This window comes from Camellia sinensis, chromosome 4, assembly GCF_055761805.1.
Source record: "Camellia sinensis isolate YWXY chromosome 4, ASM5576180v1, whole genome shotgun sequence".
In the NCBI taxonomy this organism is placed as follows: Eukaryota; Viridiplantae; Streptophyta; class Magnoliopsida; order Ericales; family Theaceae; genus Camellia; species Camellia sinensis.
Genome location: NC_138964.1, coordinates 140,992,728 through 141,012,013, shown reverse-complemented (window position 1 = coordinate 141,012,013; position 19,286 = coordinate 140,992,728). Strand labels below are relative to the sequence as shown.

Here is a 19,286-nt window from a genome sequence, read left to right as displayed (position 1 = left end):
AAAAAAAGTTTCAATAAAAAAATCTATAACCTTACTATAAAATGTGAATTTAATTTTTTAATCATAAATTGTTATAACTCAATAAAAAATGACAACATTTGTGACAAAAATACAAAACATATATAAAAAATTTATATAATAAGAGGGCATATGATTCACATCTTTAAGCGTGTCTGCCAAAAGATTCCCCATATTATATAATATACTAATTCTAATATAATTTTGCAATTGTATATTATAATCTACTAAGATACAATAAATTTCCAATGTTGCTCTACAAATTACACATCTTTTTTTTTTCCTCTCCCCTATCCTTTTAATTAATTTACATTATTAATTAATTTATTAGATTTCATTGAATTGTTTAATTACTCAGCATTTAAAATTAATTAATAACTTTTTTGCTCAGATTCTTGTTTCGTTTAATATATATATATATATATATATATATATATTTCCCCATATTTGTTAGTGTTGAAATGGAGGATAGTATAATGGACAATGGTGGACTTGAGGGATGCATCGAAGAAATGAGAGAGTTGGCCAAGGATAAATCACCATATCTTGGTATGGAAGTTTCCATCAGAAGAAGCTGCATATGAGTTTTATAATGAATACGGAAGAATTGTAGGGTTTAGTATTAGAAGAGATTATTGTAACAAAAGTAAGAAAGATGGTGTTATGACTAGTAGAAAGTTTGTTTGTTGTAAGGAGGGAGAGAGGGAAAAAGATAAACGGTACACGATGATAAAAAATTCCCAAAGTGAGACAAGAACAAATTGTAAAGCCTTCATGCATATATCTTTTAAGTGGGACTTGTCGAAGTGGATTGTGTCGAAGTTTGATAACAACCACAACCACCCTTTGCATCTTCCTCACTGTACTCATTTGATGCCATCTCAGAGAAAGGTATGTGATACTCAGGGTATAAATATTGACATAGCTGATGAGACTGGAATATCTCTTAAGGCTTCACATGATCTTATTAGTGCTATAGCAGGAGGAAGGAATTTGTAGGGTTCACGCAGGAGGATCAGAAAACCTACTTACGTGCAAAAAGACAGCGAAACTTGCAGTATGGTGAAGCAGGGAGTTTGTTAAGATATTTCCAGCAGCAAGTGGCAGAAAATCCATATTTTTACTATGCCATTCAGTTGGATGTAGGATGAGATGATTACTAATATTTTTTGGGCTGATCATCAGATGATAACAGATTATGGGCTTTTCGGTGATGCGGTGTCAATCGACACAACTTTTCGAACAAAAAAGGAGTACCGTCCACTTGCTTTATTTTCTGGCTTTAACCACTTTAGAATGACAGTGATTTTTTGTGCAGCATTATTGTATGATGAAACTGCAGAGTCATTTGAATGGTTATTTGAAACATTTTTGGATGCAATGTCAGGAAAAAAGCCTGTTAGTTTTTTCACAGATCCAGATCAAGATCAAGCAATGGCTAAGGCAATTTCACAAATCATGCCTGAGGTTTTCCATGGGTTGTGCACTTTTCACCTAATGCAAAATGCTTTGAAGCATTTAGGTTACTTGTTCAAGAGTGGTTCAAAATTTAGTAGCGATTTAAAAGCTTGCATTTATGACTACGAGAATGAGCATGAATTAATTGAAGCTTGGAATTCTTTGATTGATAAATACAACTTGTAAGAGAATGAGTGGATGAAAAGAACTTGGAGAAAAAGAGAGCAGTGGGCGCATGTGTATATGAAGTAGGTATTTACTGGAGGAATGCGAAGCACACAACTTAGTGAAATTCTAAATGGAACATTAAGGGGATATTTGAAAGGTGATCATAACATTGTTCAATTCTTTACTCACTTCAATCGGATTGTTGTAGATAAGCGGTATGAAGAAATTTCTGCAATATATGATTCTAGACAAAAGTTGCCAAGAATGAAATTGAAAAAGTCTCCCATTTTAATCTAGGTTGCGAGTTTGTACACCCTTCCTATCTTTGATTTATTTAATTGTGAGTTGGATACGTCCCTTTGTTGTCAAGTGAAGCAATTGCATGAATTAGAAGGAGAAGTTAAGTGCGTGATTGGCTTGTATGGTAATGGTGAAGAGTATATTGTGGGGGGTAGGGTAGAAGTTACTGGGCTAAGAGGTGAAAAAAGCTGTCAAGAAATACATTGTACTTGTAAGAAATTTGAGAACTTTGGAATTTTATATAGTTATGCAATCAAAGCACTTGATAGAATGAATGCTATGAAAATTCCCGAAAGGTGTCTATTAGGCCGATGGAGATTGGATGTAAAAGATTGTGAAGTTGAAGAGAAAAATGTTGTAATGGATGAGGATGATCCGAAGTTGTTAATATTAGCACGTTATAGAGATCTTTGTCCAAGAATGGTGAAACTAGCAACTCAAGCATCTATGCATAAACCTGCCTATCAATTGGTTGATGAGGGAATTAAGGAATTGTGTGTAAAAGTAAATAATATGATGAAGGGAGTTGGAAATTTTGGTACCAATGAATTAGATGTGGATGACCCCAACTTTGCACAAGTTAAGGGCATAAAGAAGAAAGATGTTGGACACAAAGGGAGGGGTAGATTAAAACCTTGGCATGAGATGATGAATAAGAAGACAAAAGTTATTTCACAACCTACCCGCCTTAGTAAGGTATTACCTACGTACTTTTGAAATTTCAAATGACATGCATTTATTTTTATAAATTGTGTAAAGTATTGATAACTTTTTGAATTTCTTTAGACTATTGGTCAATCAAGCAACATTACAAATGTTCAAAATTAATCAGCAAGCCAACCACAGATTAGCTATTGTTTTATGTTATTTATTTATTATTATTATTTTTTTTAATAAATTGTGTAATGTATTGATAAATTTAACAACTTATTTAGGCCAAGTTTGGCATACACAAAATAATCCATCTTTTTATTTTTTTTTCCATCACATCACCTTTCTATTTTTCTACACATCTTTTCGTAAAAAGACAAAAAGTATACTTATTTAGGTCATCCCAAACAACCCCTTAGACTATTGGTCAATCAAGCAATATCACAAATGTTCAAAATTCATCTTCAAGTCAACCACAGGTTAGCTCTTGTTTTATGTTATTTGTTTATTTTTTAGACTACATTGTATTAGTGTATTTACTTTTCACAATGTTTTATGGAGTATGATGTTGGAAGTCTCTATTGGCCACAATTGATAAATTATGGGTATAATCTTCTCACACGTGATACTAATTCATACTCACCAAGGTATCCACAATCACAACCTTTGTCCTTCCAAGCATTACATAGGCCACAAAGTTCTCAAGTAAGTAATATATATATATGTTTGTAATGTAATTTAGTCCATAAAATTTATTCTAATGAATTTTCTTTTCTTTTTCCTTTCTTTTTTTTTTAGGGAATATCACTTAATCTGGTGGGGCACAATTCAATGGAGACCGAATTTAGAAATGAGAGTTCTTTTGATTTTTCTATTTATTCCCAACCGCCTCCACAAAATTGACATGGGGATCCACTTTGTAGTTTTTATTTTGAGAATTGAAATTGAAGGTTTTTAGAATTTTGTTTGGATAATTTAGAATGGTTGAGATAGATTTTGGGATATTTGGTAGGAGATTTTGAAGTTTGAATGTCTCAGAATTTTGTTTTATTTTTTTATATAGATGTTGGATGTGAATTGAATATATTTTGGCCTTAAGTTGGGTTTTTTTATTTTTTATTTTTTTATACAACTATTTTTTTTTTTTTTGAAGTTACATTTTTTTTTGCTTATGGTTTGATAAATTAATTTGTTGAAATACAATTTTTTTTCGCTTTCAATTTCACTTTTGATGCATTTAAGCCAATTTTGAAAAAGTCAAAACATGTATAATTTGTTTGATTTTAATTTTAAAATTAATCTTTTTTAAAAAATACAATTTAGTTTCATAAATTGATTTGTTCCATGAATTATTTTTATTTTATTATATTTTCTATTTATAAAATAATTTTTTTTTTAACACAAACACACCCTTTCAACTTTACACGACTGCGGGACCAGAAGATGGCAGAGTCCCTATTAGGTTTATTGTTTTGTTTGAAGAATTAATGAACCTTCAGATTAATTAAATAAAAAAAAAAGAGTTAAAACGCCACCGTTTTAACTCACAGCAGTCACAGCTGTGAGTTGTCCACAGCAGGGACCCCTCCTCGGCCAATTTCCCTCTTTGTGCCATTTTGAACATTTTAATCCCATTTTAGGGTGTACTTTTATCTTTATTCCCAAAGTAGGGTAAAACGGTTTTTGTAATGCCGTTTTTTAGAAACCGGCTTTCACAAAACCGTATTCATCGATTAAAATAATAATAAAATTTGAAAATGAAAATCGGCTTTTCTAAAGCCGTTTTTAATTAAGATTTTAATTATTCTGAATTAATTAAAAACGGTTTTCGTAAAACCGTTTTCCCATTATTTTTTTTTTATTTATATTTTCAACATAAATACTTTTTGTTCAAATTTTTTTTTTTCATGAAAACCGGTTTTAGGAAAGCCGTTTTTTAAAATTAATTTTTTTTTATTTATATTTTCAACATAAATATTTTTTGTTCAAAATTTTTTTTTTCATGAAAACCGGTTTTAGAAAAGCCGTTTTTTAAAATTAATTTTTTTTTATTTATATTTTCAACATAAATATTTTTTGTTCAAATTTTTTTTTTATGAAAACCGGTTTTAGAAAAGCCGTTTTTTAAAATTAATTTTTTTTTATTTATATTTTCAACATAAATATTTTTTGTTCAAAATTTTTTTTTTCATGAAAACCGGTTTTAGAAAAGCCGTTTTTTAACATTATTTTTTTTTTAATTTATATTTTCAACATAAATATTTTTTGTTCAAATTTTTTTTTTCATGAAAACCGGTTTTAGAAAAGCCGTTTTTTAACATTAATTTTTTTTTAAAATTTATATTTTCAACATAAATATTTTTTGTTCAAAATTTTTTTTAATAAAAACCAGTTTTAGAAAAGCCGTTTTTACATTAATTTTTTTTAAATAAATATGTTATGACCAAAAATATTTTTTAATAAAAAACGTTTTTAGAAAAATCGTTTTTCACATTAATTTTTAATTTTTTAAAATTTATATTTTCAACTTAAATATGAAAACTACCAAATTTTTTTTTAATAAAAAGTGGTTTTAAAATATAAAGTTTTTACATTAATTTTTTTAAATTTAAATTTTCAACATAAATATTTTTTGACGACAAATATTTTTAATAAAAAATGGTTTTAGAATTTTTTTTTTTAATTATGTTTTCTCATGTGGGAAAGTTGGACTTGGGAATGAAAAGATGAGTAAGAGAGCAGCAATTTCAATGCATTCAAAGATGGGTTTCTTTAGAAAATTACAGCACAAATAAAAATAAAAATTAAAACGTAATGCTTGCTTTGAGTTTTCTAAAACATTTTTTAGAAAATTCTATTTTCTTATTTTTCAAATTTTTTTGTTTTTGTTGAATTTTTTAATATTTTAAGTTTTTAAACATACCTAGCATAAATACACTAAATGCCAAAAATACAAACAAACAGAAAAAACGAATTTTTGTAGTTCAAATTTTTTGAAAAAAAAATTCCAAAATCACTTTTAAAAAATTTTCAAAATTTCAAAGTGTTTACAAAACCCACCCTAGAGTGGGAATAAATATTTTATGTTTTAAATATTTATTTATTTTTTTAATGTGCACTATATTTGGGGGCTTTTCCCATATTAAGCCAAATTATTATCTTAATTCCCAAACTAGGCCTAGTTTGGACGGAATTTCCAAATTAGGCTAAAGCGCTATTACAAAACACGCTTTCACTATTTGGGGCTGAAAATTTGATGAACATTGAAAGCTTAATACAAATAAAAGTGTATTTCTCCACAAATAAATTTTGTCAACATTTTTGTAATAAAACTTAATACATAATATAAGAAGTCACTAATTTACTAAATACTCATACATGCGTGAAAACAACATAACTGAAGTTGCAAATCTAACAGTTTTCAGTTACATAGGTAGTACAGACATAAGTCTCCCACAAAAATACATTCTGGACACCATGAACTGAACACACAATACATACATCCTAGACACGATGAACTGAACACACAATACATAAACATAATAGTTAGACAGACAAATATTAGGTAGACAATCTGACAAACTCATTAGGGAAACACTTAGTCTAACACAGACATTACATATTAATGCAAGTTGTTATATTGCCGAAGTGTAGACATTAACACCTAATTCGCGCTTAAATCGGCAGGTGGCTCAGAGTCTGAACAATCCGAAAGCTCAGCGTCAGAGACAAGTTCAGGATCCTCCATGATACCCTTGATAGCCGCAACATTTGGTTCTGTTCTGTTCTTCTGGGCATCCTTCTTAAGTATGAGTAGCTGCATATCGCGGGCCAATCTATGACCCATTTGAGAAATCTCACGTTGTAGTGTTTGACATAGTCGATCAACATTATCAGGATCTTCCTTTTGGATCTCAACAGAACGTGCTTTTGGCACCTTCAGTCGTCTTTCCCGACATAATCTTTCGTTTTGCACTCGCTTTATAAATAGTGCGGGCCACTTAAGAAGTCTAGCCTTTGCATAACCATATCCTGTTTGATTTTCTGATGGATCCTCCACCAAACCACATGGATCTCGATAGTACTTGGGCATGACAAAATGTCGCTTCCCAAACCTATCATGATAAGCACAAGAGGCATCCAACAAAGGAAATGGTGGTTCATCTTCAGCATCGCCATTTCCCCTTCCCCCTCCTCGTCGTGAACTTTCACCCCTTTGCAAGTTCCTACCACCTCTGCGACTCCCACTCCCTCCCATGAACCATGTAGCCATGCTAATTTTTTAAAACAAATGAATGATAATTTCGTAGGGCGAAATAAGTTGTAAGGTTGTGTCTTCACCTTTAGTTGTTTATATAGTTGGTTATGAACAGCTTTAGCAAGATGCCTCTGCATGGTAGTCCCACATATACGAACAAGGTATGAGTTGTCACTAGAATGGAAAAACAGACTAAATCAAATATTGTGTGCCAAGTCATGTGACTTGACAATGCATCTGCATATACTGACAAAGTAAGGGTATGCTCACTGTAAGGTAAATCGGTGAATTCACTGTTGCCATGTGACTTTCTGAATTCAGAATCTCACATATATCAATAAAAGATGAGTTGCCACTGTAATAAAAAAAATCGAGGCAAAAATCAAGAAAACCAAAGCCTGTGCACCAAGTCACATGACTTGACAATCCATCTGCATATACGGACAAAATAAAGGTATGCTCACTGTAAGGTAAATCAGTGAATTCACTGTTGCCATGTGACTTTCTGAATTGAGAATCTCACATATATTAATAAAAGATGAGTTGCCACTGTAATAAAAAAAATCGAGGAAAAAATCGAGAAAACCCAATCCTGTGCACCAAGTCACATGACTTGACAATCCATCTGCATATACGGACAAAATAAGGGCATGCTCATTGTAAGGTAAATCAATGAATTCACTGTTGCCATGTGACTTTCTGAATTGAGAATCCCACATATATCAATAAAAGATGAGTTGCCATTGTAATAAAAATAAATCGAGGAAAAAATAGAGAAAACCAAAGTCATGAACTACTTGTTCTGTTTTATGTGTTTTAAGTATTCACATAATTCAACATACATTAATCCATTCATTAATTCAGAACATTCATTAACTTATTGCAATTTATTAAAGAAAGTCATGAACTAATAAATGTGCAGTTATAAATGTAGTTATTTCATAAACTTTAGGTTCATAAAACAAATACTTGAAATACATCCGTACGTTAGATGAACAACAACATTGTCTTACACTCCAGTAACGAAGATACGAGAGAACATACAAACATATATGAAAGATAAAGGTGTTTGATTTCTCATTCCTCATCTGACATGTAGTAGTCAGAGAGATATTTTTCATTGTTTAAGACATTATTTCGCTCAATCACTGTCAAATCTCTGTTGCTTGCTTCTGCCATTTCGGTGGCTAGCTGAAGCATGAAATGTCGACATCTCCGCATCAACATTCTGTTGTTCTCCTTCTTAATTCTGCTAACTGCTTTTTCATAGTCACTCACATTTCGTCTAGCCATGGTTAATGAACGACGATGAGGTACCGGTGCCCCAAAGTTACGTAGATCATTAAACAATCCTTCTTGCTCTGTTACCCTAAACGCCCATTCTGCTCGGATACCAGCATAATAATCCTTCGGACTCGAGTACTTTTCGCTCTTGTAGTCATAAGTAAATGGAGGTAGCAGCCACACTTTCTGATTTCTTTGTTGGCGTGAACTTCCTGCACCTCTTGAAGACATTGTTCATAAAATGAACAAACAAATAATAATAGTAATTGTAGATATATATTACTATTGTTATGACTTGAACAAACACCATACTAGGGGTATCGGTATTTATAGACATCATAGTGGGGGTTAACTAGAGATGATCTAGTGACTATAATGCATGCTGGGGCACTATAGAAGAAGTGATACCCGTGATATTATGACATGTTATGCATTTCATGCAATCCTGAGTACTCGTGACGAAGTGTACCTGTGATGTAGTCACGGACGTGGTTGTCAGATAAAATCATATGCATCAAGTGGCATGCATCTATGCATCACTGCACAAAGTCACATGCATCACTGTATCACTGCACAAAGTCAGATGCATCACTGCATCGCTGCACAAAGTCACATAGCATCTGAGAAAAAAATAAAGCATCCAAATTATTACGCCTGTTCAAGCCACTGTCGAGCATCACTAAGAAATGTTGGACGTATCACTGCGCCGAAGTACAATTTATTATCGTACCATACCTACTGTGTCCATGTGAATTATGCACTTCATAAAAATTTTGAGGGGGTGTCAGAACAAAATAACAATAAATTAATAAATATTTCAATACACCTAAAAAGTAAACAAATTGTACTTCGGCACAACAGTAGCCAGGCTGACACCATCTGCGGCACAACAGCCGATGCTACATGCCTTAGATTCGTTCATGACTTGACAACAGTGGAGTCATGGCATCCGAATGCACTGTATAAGGCCAGTGGCATGCATGTGATCGAACAGGAAATGCTCTATTAATTTTTTGCACTCGCTCTATTAAATTTATGAAATAATTTTTCACAAATTTTTTACTTTTTGTTTTGAAATAGCAATAAATTATGCAATTCATAAAAGTCGAAGTGACAACTCCTATCAAGTTGATGCATAGTTCTTCAGGTCATAAAAGTTGACATGACAACTCTGATGCATAGTTGTTTACAATAATTTCATACATACAACTACCATGTATATATATATACTATAAATATCGCATCATACCACAACAAAAGTCTTACAGCTATTTCGAGCGATATCATCATGAGATATATGGTGGTTGATCTATATTCAGCAATGGGTCGCTATTGGGTTGCAGATGGAGATGAATTTCAATACCCATTAAATCCAAATTTGCGTTACTCGCGTGCCACCATCAATACCATGAGAGCTGAGTGGGAATTTCGCATAACTCGAGCAAACGTTCTCGTTGAGTTATGTCGTGAAGTTAATATTAAATTTCCTCGCCGGTTAGCCATGCGTATGCCAACTGACACTCCACAGTTGTTGCAAAGGGCATTGCATCGTATCCGCGACGAAATTAATCGCATGACCCAACGTTTGCAAAGGTCCTCACTAATGAAGACCGCAAATGAGCGTGCCGAAGATGGGTTAATGGATGATGCACACCAGTACTTCGCCTGGAGCATGGATGTTATGTATGAATCTGATGTTGAGATGTCAGATGATGATGATAATGAATGAAATTGTTTGGATGAATGACCAAACCATTTATCTTGTAATGGATTTGTAATGCTTATTCTCTATGTTATCAATGAAAGGAGATATTTCAATTGTTTTTCAATAGTTCTTGTAATTCTACAAATAGTTCAATGAATGGATTTGTGTACTTATAGATATAGTTATTTCATAAACTTCAGGTTCATATAACAAATAGTTGAAATACATCCATACGCTAGATGAACAACAACATTGTCTTACACTCCAGTAACGAAGATATGACACAACATACAACCTAGAAGTCGGACTAAAATATTCAAAATGCCCCAAACAGGGAAATTGGCCAATCAATCCCAACAGCCGCACCATTATCAATCAATCTTCCATCATAAACCCTAACCCTAATTTTCTCTATTCAGCCTAACAAAACTTCTTCAATCCAACACACTTAACCCTACTAGTTCAATAAAATATAAACTACCCTTAACAACAACTACTCAAAACAAAAACCCTATTAAATCGGACTTCAAATTACATGTGCTATATATAGCAATGTTTTCGCAAGGCTGATTTCCTCTTCCTCTTGTAATTCCTGGTATGATCTGAGAATTCAAAAAAAGTTTGAATTTGGAATTGGAAATGAGAGATCGGATTGGATTGGATTGGTCTTACAAAGATTGGATTGGATTGGTCTTACAAAGGATTTGAAAGTCACTGCTCAACATAAAAATCAGAATAAAAGAGCTCAAGATAAATAAGAGGTGCAACCATAAAGAAAGGAACAAGCCTTTATCATTATACACAAAATTGTTAATAGACAATTCTACTTCATCAAGTTATGCTGTACAACCAATAAATTCCTCCGCTTGTTCTTTAAAGGGTTGAGAATCAACAAACAGAGCATCTAACAAAAAATGAAACAGGCCTCTAGGATCATAGACTCATGATCATGAAAATCCTTGGACTTCAAAACATTGAGAAGATCATGCTGAAGGCACCCTGCAGCCTGCTTGAATACCTCAACAATTGAATTTGTCATGGTGTTTCCTTGTAAAATTTTGGGGGGAGGGCTGAGACTTGATGGCCCCGAAAGAGAAGAACCTAAAGGCTGACCAAGAGGAGTAAGCAAAGATTATTTGTTAGATTGAGCAGGTGACAGACTCGGCATTGCAATGTTTGCTGCTTCAACATCAAATGTGTCGACATCTTGAGGGACAAAAATGGGATGAAATGCAGGGACAACACCTGAGAAGAAATGCAAAATAAATTTGAAACTTGGTTGCCAGACGTGAAGAAAAAGCTAACTGAAGTGTATATTCATACTTACAACAAAAGAAAGGCTTAGGAGCAGGAAATATCAGGCATTGAGATGGTGAAAACACAAGCCGTCCACACCAACCCTTAACATTAAACCCTAAAATTTGACATATGGTCATTCCCTTCAAACAATTATCTGTCAGGGCCACTGTGGTCGTAGGCAAGGCAGAATCATTGTGGTAGTAAGTAGAACCTACACAAGGTGAATTCATATAAGAACCACATTAACAAAATTATTTCTCCACAACCATTCATTCATTCAATTATTCATCCAAAATTATTTCTCACCTGTAACCTGTGCATATACAAAATTATTTCATTCAATTATTCATTCAAAATTATTTCATTCAATTATTTGTCACATGTAACCTGTGCATATACAAAATTATTCATCCATCCATTCATTCATTCAATTCTCAACCATTCAATAAAAATATTTCTCCACAACCTGTAGCATTCAATTTTCAATCATATACACAACTTAACTATTAACCGTACATATCAAAGAAAATAAGAATCCATAAATATAGTATAATCTAACAAATACATATACAATCCGAACCAACAATTACAATTCAAACTAAAAAAAAAAAACTTAATAACAAAACATATCAGTTGTACATGTTTTCCATTAAAAAAAAATATAATGTAAATTGCGCCCATGCAAACATCATCAATCTGGCCCAAAAACATCACTGTATCCATGCCAACATTATCAATCTGCAACAAAAACCAGTGAGGTAAGTAATAAAAAATACAGAGCTTGATTTCTTTTTAAACAGAATATGGTTAAATTTATTTAACAAGTCGAGTTAGCTTATGGAGAAGGAAAAAATTAGACAACTAACTCAGATGATTTTAGATGAATAACACAACGAATATACCAATTGATATACCATCCTATATCAACTTTGGCATCGGAGCTACAACGAGAGTGTTTCCTATCGCTTTCTACATCAATCACGATATGTAGGAATGGATGATGTTATTAGTACAGCATGACCATGCTTAGTTAGGAAAAAGTACACCATGGCCATGACTCAAGAGCAAAGAAAGAAAGTTATGAAGTCATTGTTGGAGAAGTCGATATTTACCTCCAACCGAGCTAGTTTTAGCTCTGCCTCCAGTGGAGTAATTATGGCCTCAATAGGAGGCATCTCATCATCTTTCTTAGCAGCATGGACTCTTCGAAGGGTTGCTTCTGCGGCAAATTGTGCAGCCAAAGCTGCCTTTTTCTCATCATTTATCTTCTTAATCTCTAGGTTCTAGAAAATTAAGGCAAACCCATCAGCACATGTAGAATACAACTTCTACGAAGAGCTGGCTTTCAACAAACAGAATCACAACACAAAGTACCTTGCTTTCCAGAAGAGCTTCAGTAGCTTTTAGCTTCTCATCTACTTTATTCAGTTCATCAGTTAGCTACAATGGCGTTGACCAAAAGAATCAATGAGCAACATCACTATAAATATATTCAGAAAGAGAGTAAATTTAACTTGTAACTTAATCCTTGAATGTGTCAAAAATCAATTCAAGACTATTTAATCCAAGCTTTTGGTGTTGAGCTTGATTTCTGTATTAGCAAGTTCTTTCAAGTGAAGATGAATATTTCAAATTTAAGGATAAAGCACAAAAAAAACAACAAAATCCTACTTCTTACCCAAAGAGCTCCATTCTTTCATCAACTAACTATAGTAAGTGAAGATGAATTTTATAGATTGGAGGAAAAAGGTACAAAAACAAGACAAATGCATTTTTTGGAAGAAAATAAAAAATAAATAAGAACAAAATGAAAATAGGATATTAATGTGCATAAAAAGTAAACCCTATGGAGAAAGTATGAAAATATGTTGTAAGAAAATCAAACACCAAAAGATTTATTGATTAATTTGACTATTACGTGAATGGTCTAGAAATTTAGTAATGTAAAAATAATACTTAAGGAGAAATATAAACCATCGTGTTCAATCAAAAGAGAACTTCCACATTACTTGTTCGTTCTAACTCCTAGTGATGACATCAATATAAGGTCCTTGAAGGTTCAATGCCATTTATAAAGATAAAAATAAATAAATTAATAAATCTAATAAAAAATTACTTAATAGGTCCACAAGCAACCATAATGGTAATTGCCCTTCAATGTTTGCCATGTTATCGATCTGCTATGAACCACTTTGAGTAGATCAACTAAACAAGCCAACCAATATTGGTGAAATTCAACTATGGACTGGTAATAATATAGAATGTTACAAGACATAGAAAGTGGGATTTTATAAAAAAAAAAATTCACTAATATTGTACACCCCAAAGAAAATGTAGTTCAGCTCCTCGGGAGGGCTCTCAATAGAATATGGATATCTGAATTTAAAACATGTTCAAGTTCAAGAAATGATGCATATTAGTGTTTCTTGACTCCTTTAGTTGAATATTAGTGATTAACAAAATTCATGTTGTTCAAATGAGTTATTAGAGCTATAGAAAAATAAGTTCTCATTCTATTGCAACGAAATTTGTCAATGTCAATCAGCTGAAGAAGTACCATCAAAACTAGAAATTCTTGGTAAGAAAATATGAGGATTGACCATAGAGTCAGAGAAAGGCCACGATTTCATATCCATCAACACATAGGTAACCCTGCTTGTTGATATAGAAAAATTAACTGGAGAAGGTACAGATATGAGCAAACTCTTGGAGCTAAAACCAATTAAAATACCTCTTCTACTGCCTTCTCTTTTACACGTTCAGAGTACTTTAATGCCTTGATTTCTGCATGTGCATCTCCCAATTCCCTGTCCTTGTCTGCAGATGCGAAGAAACAACATAAACCCTATCAGATAACTGGACTAACCCCAGCCTACATTTAAAAAATAATATAAAAAAATCTTTTTAAGATCAAATTATTGCCATGCATTTATTAGCAAAATTTTCAAAATGTCATTGCTAAAAGTCTTAGTTATTTTTCGGCTTAACTTTTTAGTGGCTATCATCGCAACAACATGAATTGATCTCCAAATATTTGTTACAATAAAATTTTCACTTTTGGAAACAAAAAAAAATAATCTCTTAAACTCTAATATGTTGTAACAAAAAAATTAATCTCTTAAACTCTAATATGTTGTAACGTCACCATGCATCCATGTTTATATGCATTTAATTTGATTGAATTCATTAGCACTGTCTAAAATCTTGTTCATCAAGTTGGTAATGCTTACTACAGTTGAGCTTGACAACATGATCGGAAGCCAAATCCATGTTGGGTATTCTTCTAGTATGCGAGTACAAGACAGAAGCAAAGACAGTAGTAGTGAGACATTGTGAATGTAAAATCTCGACTAAATTAGCTTGCAATTATTTCCATTCCGGGACAAGAGAATCTTAAGCAGATTTGTAGGTGATATGAAGAAAGGATATTGTGCACTGGCAAGAGAATGAAAAAGAAAATGCAAATCATAAACCGTGATCCAATGAAGGGTTAAAGGAAACTAATAGTAAGCTTACAAATAAATTCATGAACGAAGTTCCACACTACAAAGGTAACGCCAAGACAAAAAAAATAGCATCCAAGCTTGAAATATAAGTAGGCTGTACCAAAGTGTTATCTAATAAGGTAACCCGGTACAGTTATCCCTTATAATTGAGAAATCGGAAAAGTAATCAAACTTTGAATCAGAATATATGGATCTAAACCGAAATTAAAACTCAACGGTTCCCTATCAGAGGAGACGCATGGACCTATGAGTACTTCTGTACTGCCAAGTTTGGCCATCAAGAGGCTAAGAACCAGTAGTTGGAACAGAATTAGATTCTGATGATCCAACTATTTCTTCAAAAACTTCCATGTCAATTGTCATATCATCATTAACATCAGCTTCCTCTACTTCTGTTGTTACTTCATCATTGCCACCTATTACATGTTCAACCCCATTTTCTACCGGATTAGAGGCCACCTGAGGTTCCTCATCTCTTTTGTCAATTTCCTCAGGTTTTTGCATCATTGCAGGTGGATATGGATCAGCAGAGATTGTCAGAGTAGATGTCACCAACAAATTCTACAAGCAGAGAAAATAAATGAGTCATCGTCTGGAAAGTATTCTGGTGTAATCAAAGTTTTGAGATGTTCAAATGGGGTATCTGGAGAAATATCCCATTCTGCATTTGTTAATGACTGCAGCATACTGAAAAAACTACAGCTAGCAACTCCAAAGGTTTGTACTGAACGAGAATCGAATCAAAATGTGATTGTATGGCTATGTCACAAAGGGATACACCACTCATACACCCCCTACATATCATAAGCACAAGTTTTTTCAACTCAATTATATGCACACATATGCATTATATATGGCTTTTCTAACTATCTACTAGCTAATAGACCCTGAAAAATTGTTCAAATCATACATGATATTAAACATCCAGCTGAAACATGCTATTCTAAGGAAAGGGACCTTGAGTAGCTCTACTGTATTTGAAAATTTGTTTGCAGTCAAGCCTCAGCAAAGATTCACTTTTCAGAAGGAAATAATAGATGCAAATGTCAATGCACTACTGAAATATTGTCTACTTCAGCAATATTGCACGCATGTAAAAAATTCAAGATGCCATTTTAAATAGGCCAAACTAAAAAACACACCTACATACCTTTTCTAGTGCTAGAGCAAGTTTCGAGAGATTTGGATAAATGCATCTCGCACTCAAAAGGATCTGATTCACAGAAGGTTCAATGAAATAAGTCATATGGAAACATAATACAACTTAGATACAGATATTTGCTAGGCATAACATATATTTAAACATAGAGAGCAGTAAGCAATTGTTTCAGCAAAAATAAGCCCAACATGAAACAACCCTAGGATGCCCTTCCCTCAACAACAAGGCAATCTCCAAAACTAACAAACAAATAAAATTTGGGATTCCACTGATTCAAAACCTCAAATAAGGTTTGAACCATCACCAGAATTCAGTGCACAGTTGTAACCAATTAGGAGATTGTTGAAGTTATTAGGCAGGGTACAACAAAATGAAACATGATACTCATAATGGACAAGTATGATCACCTCACAAAGCCTCTGCAGGGTAAAAGGAGGACCTTCTATAAAGCTGAGAAGAGCTGCAGTGGAGAATAAACATTCTGTGAATGCTTTCAACAATATCTTACCAAAATTTCAGATTAGGAGAACAAATACATACATAGCTAGAAAATCTCACTAATATACACAATCAGAAATATCCAAAATATCCATCAGTATTATGGAGTTATGCACAACACCTTTCCAGCCTTTATAATGGTTTACTATGCATGAATTCAACAGAGATATGGCTCTTAACAGAGTTGACAGAAATAGAAAGTTACAAGTAACGAGTATGGTTACAAGCATTCACGGAACCAATACAAAGAAGTTATATTTTGATTTTCTCCTTTTTTTCATTTTTTATTTTTTATTTTTGAAGAAAAAAAAAATGATTGCATTATTAATGAATACAAAAAAAATCATTTGAAGTTCTAAGTTAAATGATCAATCATATAGTTTAGTCAAAAGAATAATTTAAAATGATCCACCAAATTAAAGAGCAATAGAGAAGTCTTGCAGGAATAAATTAATAGGGTTATTTAGTAAAATATTATGATATCTGCATTTATATACTGCAATACCACAAGTAAAACTTGAGACTCACAGCAGAGACTGCTAGAAGCAGTGATGATACCATGGTGAGGAATTACCTTCATCCAGCCTCTTCACTAACTCTGGGTAAGTCTCTCATAATGCAGCACTTTGTTGTTCACTAGTCGTCTTCGCCTCCGGATATTCAAACAACACCTTCAGGTTGAGGAGGGAGGGGGAATTAAAGGGTTAAAATCTTTGAAGCAAAGATTTGAAATGCTATCATGATCCCACAACAAAATAAAAACTACAAATGATCACTCATTCACTACAAAGTATTTGAATACCTACATGCAAGCATACCTCCCCATACCTGCTTTAGCCGAAAGGACAGCAAGCTCTTCAATTTGTCCCAATCATGCCTGAAACAATATAAGCAATATGACTATTTCACAAACAAAAATGAAATAATATTTATGACTCATACAATATATAATCTTGAAGTATACAAACAAAACAAATAACTTGCAAATGCATGACATGCGAAGCTGCATATGAATTTCTAACTTTATACTAGCCTATGATCTTTTCCTCACGTCATTTAAGTTTGTTGGTAAAGCAGCAACACATGCATATCAGATTAGGAAAATACAATTTAAGCATTGCACTGCTAATTGGAAACACATGGCCATTATAGGGCTAAGGGCCAAGCATTATCAATGGAGGAGGATTCTACTCGAGCAAAGAGTCAAAACAACTCAACCATGCATGGATCAAGCATGCTTAAAGAACACCCAAGGACCTCATTAGCTCACTTTAAAGAACATTCAAAGGGAATAGGCCAAAAAAAATTCCAAGCCACTTGCCAAGTGGAATCCTGAAGTAAAGTTCTACTAAAAGAAGGAATCATATAAACCCCAAAAGGTGTAGGGATTAATGGTGTTTTGTACACCCTCAATCCAAAAAAAAAAGGAAGGGGGGGGAAGTTTCCATGAAGATCTGGTTCTTGATTTTGATCACTCTGGCTTAAGCCTGACTTAGTAGTTAACCTAACTCTGATACTATATTAAAATATGTAAGAGAGAGAGAGAAAGAGAAATTTGTATCATATTAAATGTTGTAATAATGTATACAAGATTGCATCATATAGAAGGAGATAAATCTAAGTATAGTAATGAATATAATATGGTATGTATAATAGATAAAATATATAGTTACTATATTTAACAAGTAGAATATTGACGATGTTAACTTTGATAAGTAAATTACTCTATTGCCCTTCATGATGTAAAATGAATTACTTAACTACCCTTGCCCTGTCTTTCCCTTGACAGCAATACAGCCACCATAGGCCCCTTACGGTAATTGGTCTCAGAGGTATTGATGCAGAGAAGGTAATGAGATGAACATTCGAACACAAACAACAACAACAAATTTAATAAAAAGATATTCTCTTTGGTAATAATACTAATTCTCCACAATAAATTGGTTTTTTTTTTTTCTAAAGTTTACAATAGTTATTTATAATAGAACGAGGTTCTAATTAAGCTAAAAGATAAATTGAAAAAAACAATATGTGCTCATCAATCTTAAATCAAAGGAATTATAAAAATTATCAAATATGAAAATATTTGCGTTAAGCTCAAATCTAAAAATTACAATGAAAAATACATGTTATGAACAAAAAAAAATCTAGTCCCAATTGGATTCGTTTAAATTGAGTTATATGTGAATCAATTATTTTCAAAACTAGCAAAATTACAAAATTGAAGACATAAACATTAAAAATTATTCAAAATTCATCGTATGCCATGACGAAGCAATGAATATTGTTGGCCATGTCATTTTTCATATTTCGATCAAATTTCACATGATTCTAAAGACATGCCGTATTACGTCTATTAATGTTTTAACATTTATCTTGTTTTTCCTAAATTTCAAAAATTCTATAGCAAGCATGTATCCGATATGCATCAAATTCTCAAGTTAAGAATTGTATTTGCCGCGTATATCAATTGATGAGAGAGAGAGACGTGTGATATACGTAAGTTCTAGAGAGAGAGAGAGAGAGATTGGAGACATATTTGCATGGGGAGTGTTTCTTACCATATCCGGAAGTTGGGCAGAAACATAGGATAAATATTTGTGTAATGATAGGGTAGGGATGCATGTGTGAATAGCTAAGAAACAAATAAAGAGTTGAATGAATCAATATAAAACGTGGCCGATAATACTCTTTTGACTATTTTGTATCTATCTATATCTCTATAGGTTTGTATGTGCACTTGTCCCTCTTTAACACCCCTACCTCTGTTCTACAAAAACCAATCTCTACCATCCATTTCTTTCTCTTCTTCTATCATCGTAATCCACCTCACTTTCCTTTCACATGGATTCTCTCTCTCTCTCTCTCTAATTATATGTTTGTATGTGCACTTGTCCCTCTTTGACACCCTAACCTGACTTTTCAACTAGAGCAAATCATTACCAATCATTCCTTTCCATTCTATTTAAGCTAATCCACCAC

The 19,286-nt window shown here is 32.9% G+C and overlaps 1 protein-coding gene, 1 long non-coding RNA gene and 1 other non-coding gene across 3 annotated transcripts; all 3 read right to left on the bottom strand.

Moving 5' to 3' along the window:
- Positions 1-7,770: 7,770 nt before the first annotated feature.
- Positions 7,771-8,803, bottom strand: LOC145789547 (uncharacterized). Its single transcript, XM_082866336.1, has 2 exons — positions 8,607-8,803; positions 7,771-8,349 (listed from the first exon to the last, which is right to left on the bottom strand). Exons 1-2 carry the CDS (start codon positions 8,650-8,652, stop codon positions 7,931-7,933), a joined length of 465 nt encoding a protein of 154 aa, XP_082722462.1. The 5' UTR covers positions 8,653-8,803; the 3' UTR covers positions 7,771-7,930.
- A 1,765-nt stretch (positions 8,804-10,568) lies between these two features.
- Positions 10,569-14,014, bottom strand: LOC145789546 (uncharacterized). Its single transcript, XR_014327599.1, has 5 exons — positions 13,873-14,014; positions 12,516-12,581; positions 12,254-12,424; positions 11,170-11,879; positions 10,569-11,087 (listed from the first exon to the last, which is right to left on the bottom strand). It is a non-coding gene; the product is annotated as an uncharacterized LOC145789546 (long non-coding RNA).
- Positions 14,015-14,631: 617 nt separating this feature from the next.
- Positions 14,632-17,360, bottom strand: LOC114276421 (uncharacterized). The gene is made up of 6 exons (XR_014365928.1): positions 17,356-17,360; positions 17,133-17,181; positions 16,879-16,975; positions 16,214-16,266; positions 15,798-15,860; positions 14,632-15,208 (listed from the first exon to the last, which is right to left on the bottom strand). It is a non-coding gene; the product is annotated as an uncharacterized LOC114276421 (transcript).
- Between the last annotated feature and the right edge of the window lie 1,926 nt (positions 17,361-19,286).

Bases quoted from the DNA above. Each gene is read 5' to 3' on its own strand.
- LOC145789547 (XM_082866336.1), bottom strand. From the start codon at position 8,652: ATGCATATGATTTTATCTGACAACCACGTCCGTGACTACATCACAG. The intron at 8,350-8,606 runs GTACACTTCGTC...CAAGAGGTGCAG, and splicing joins CGTCCGTGACTACATCACAG to GAAGTTCACGCCAACAAAGA.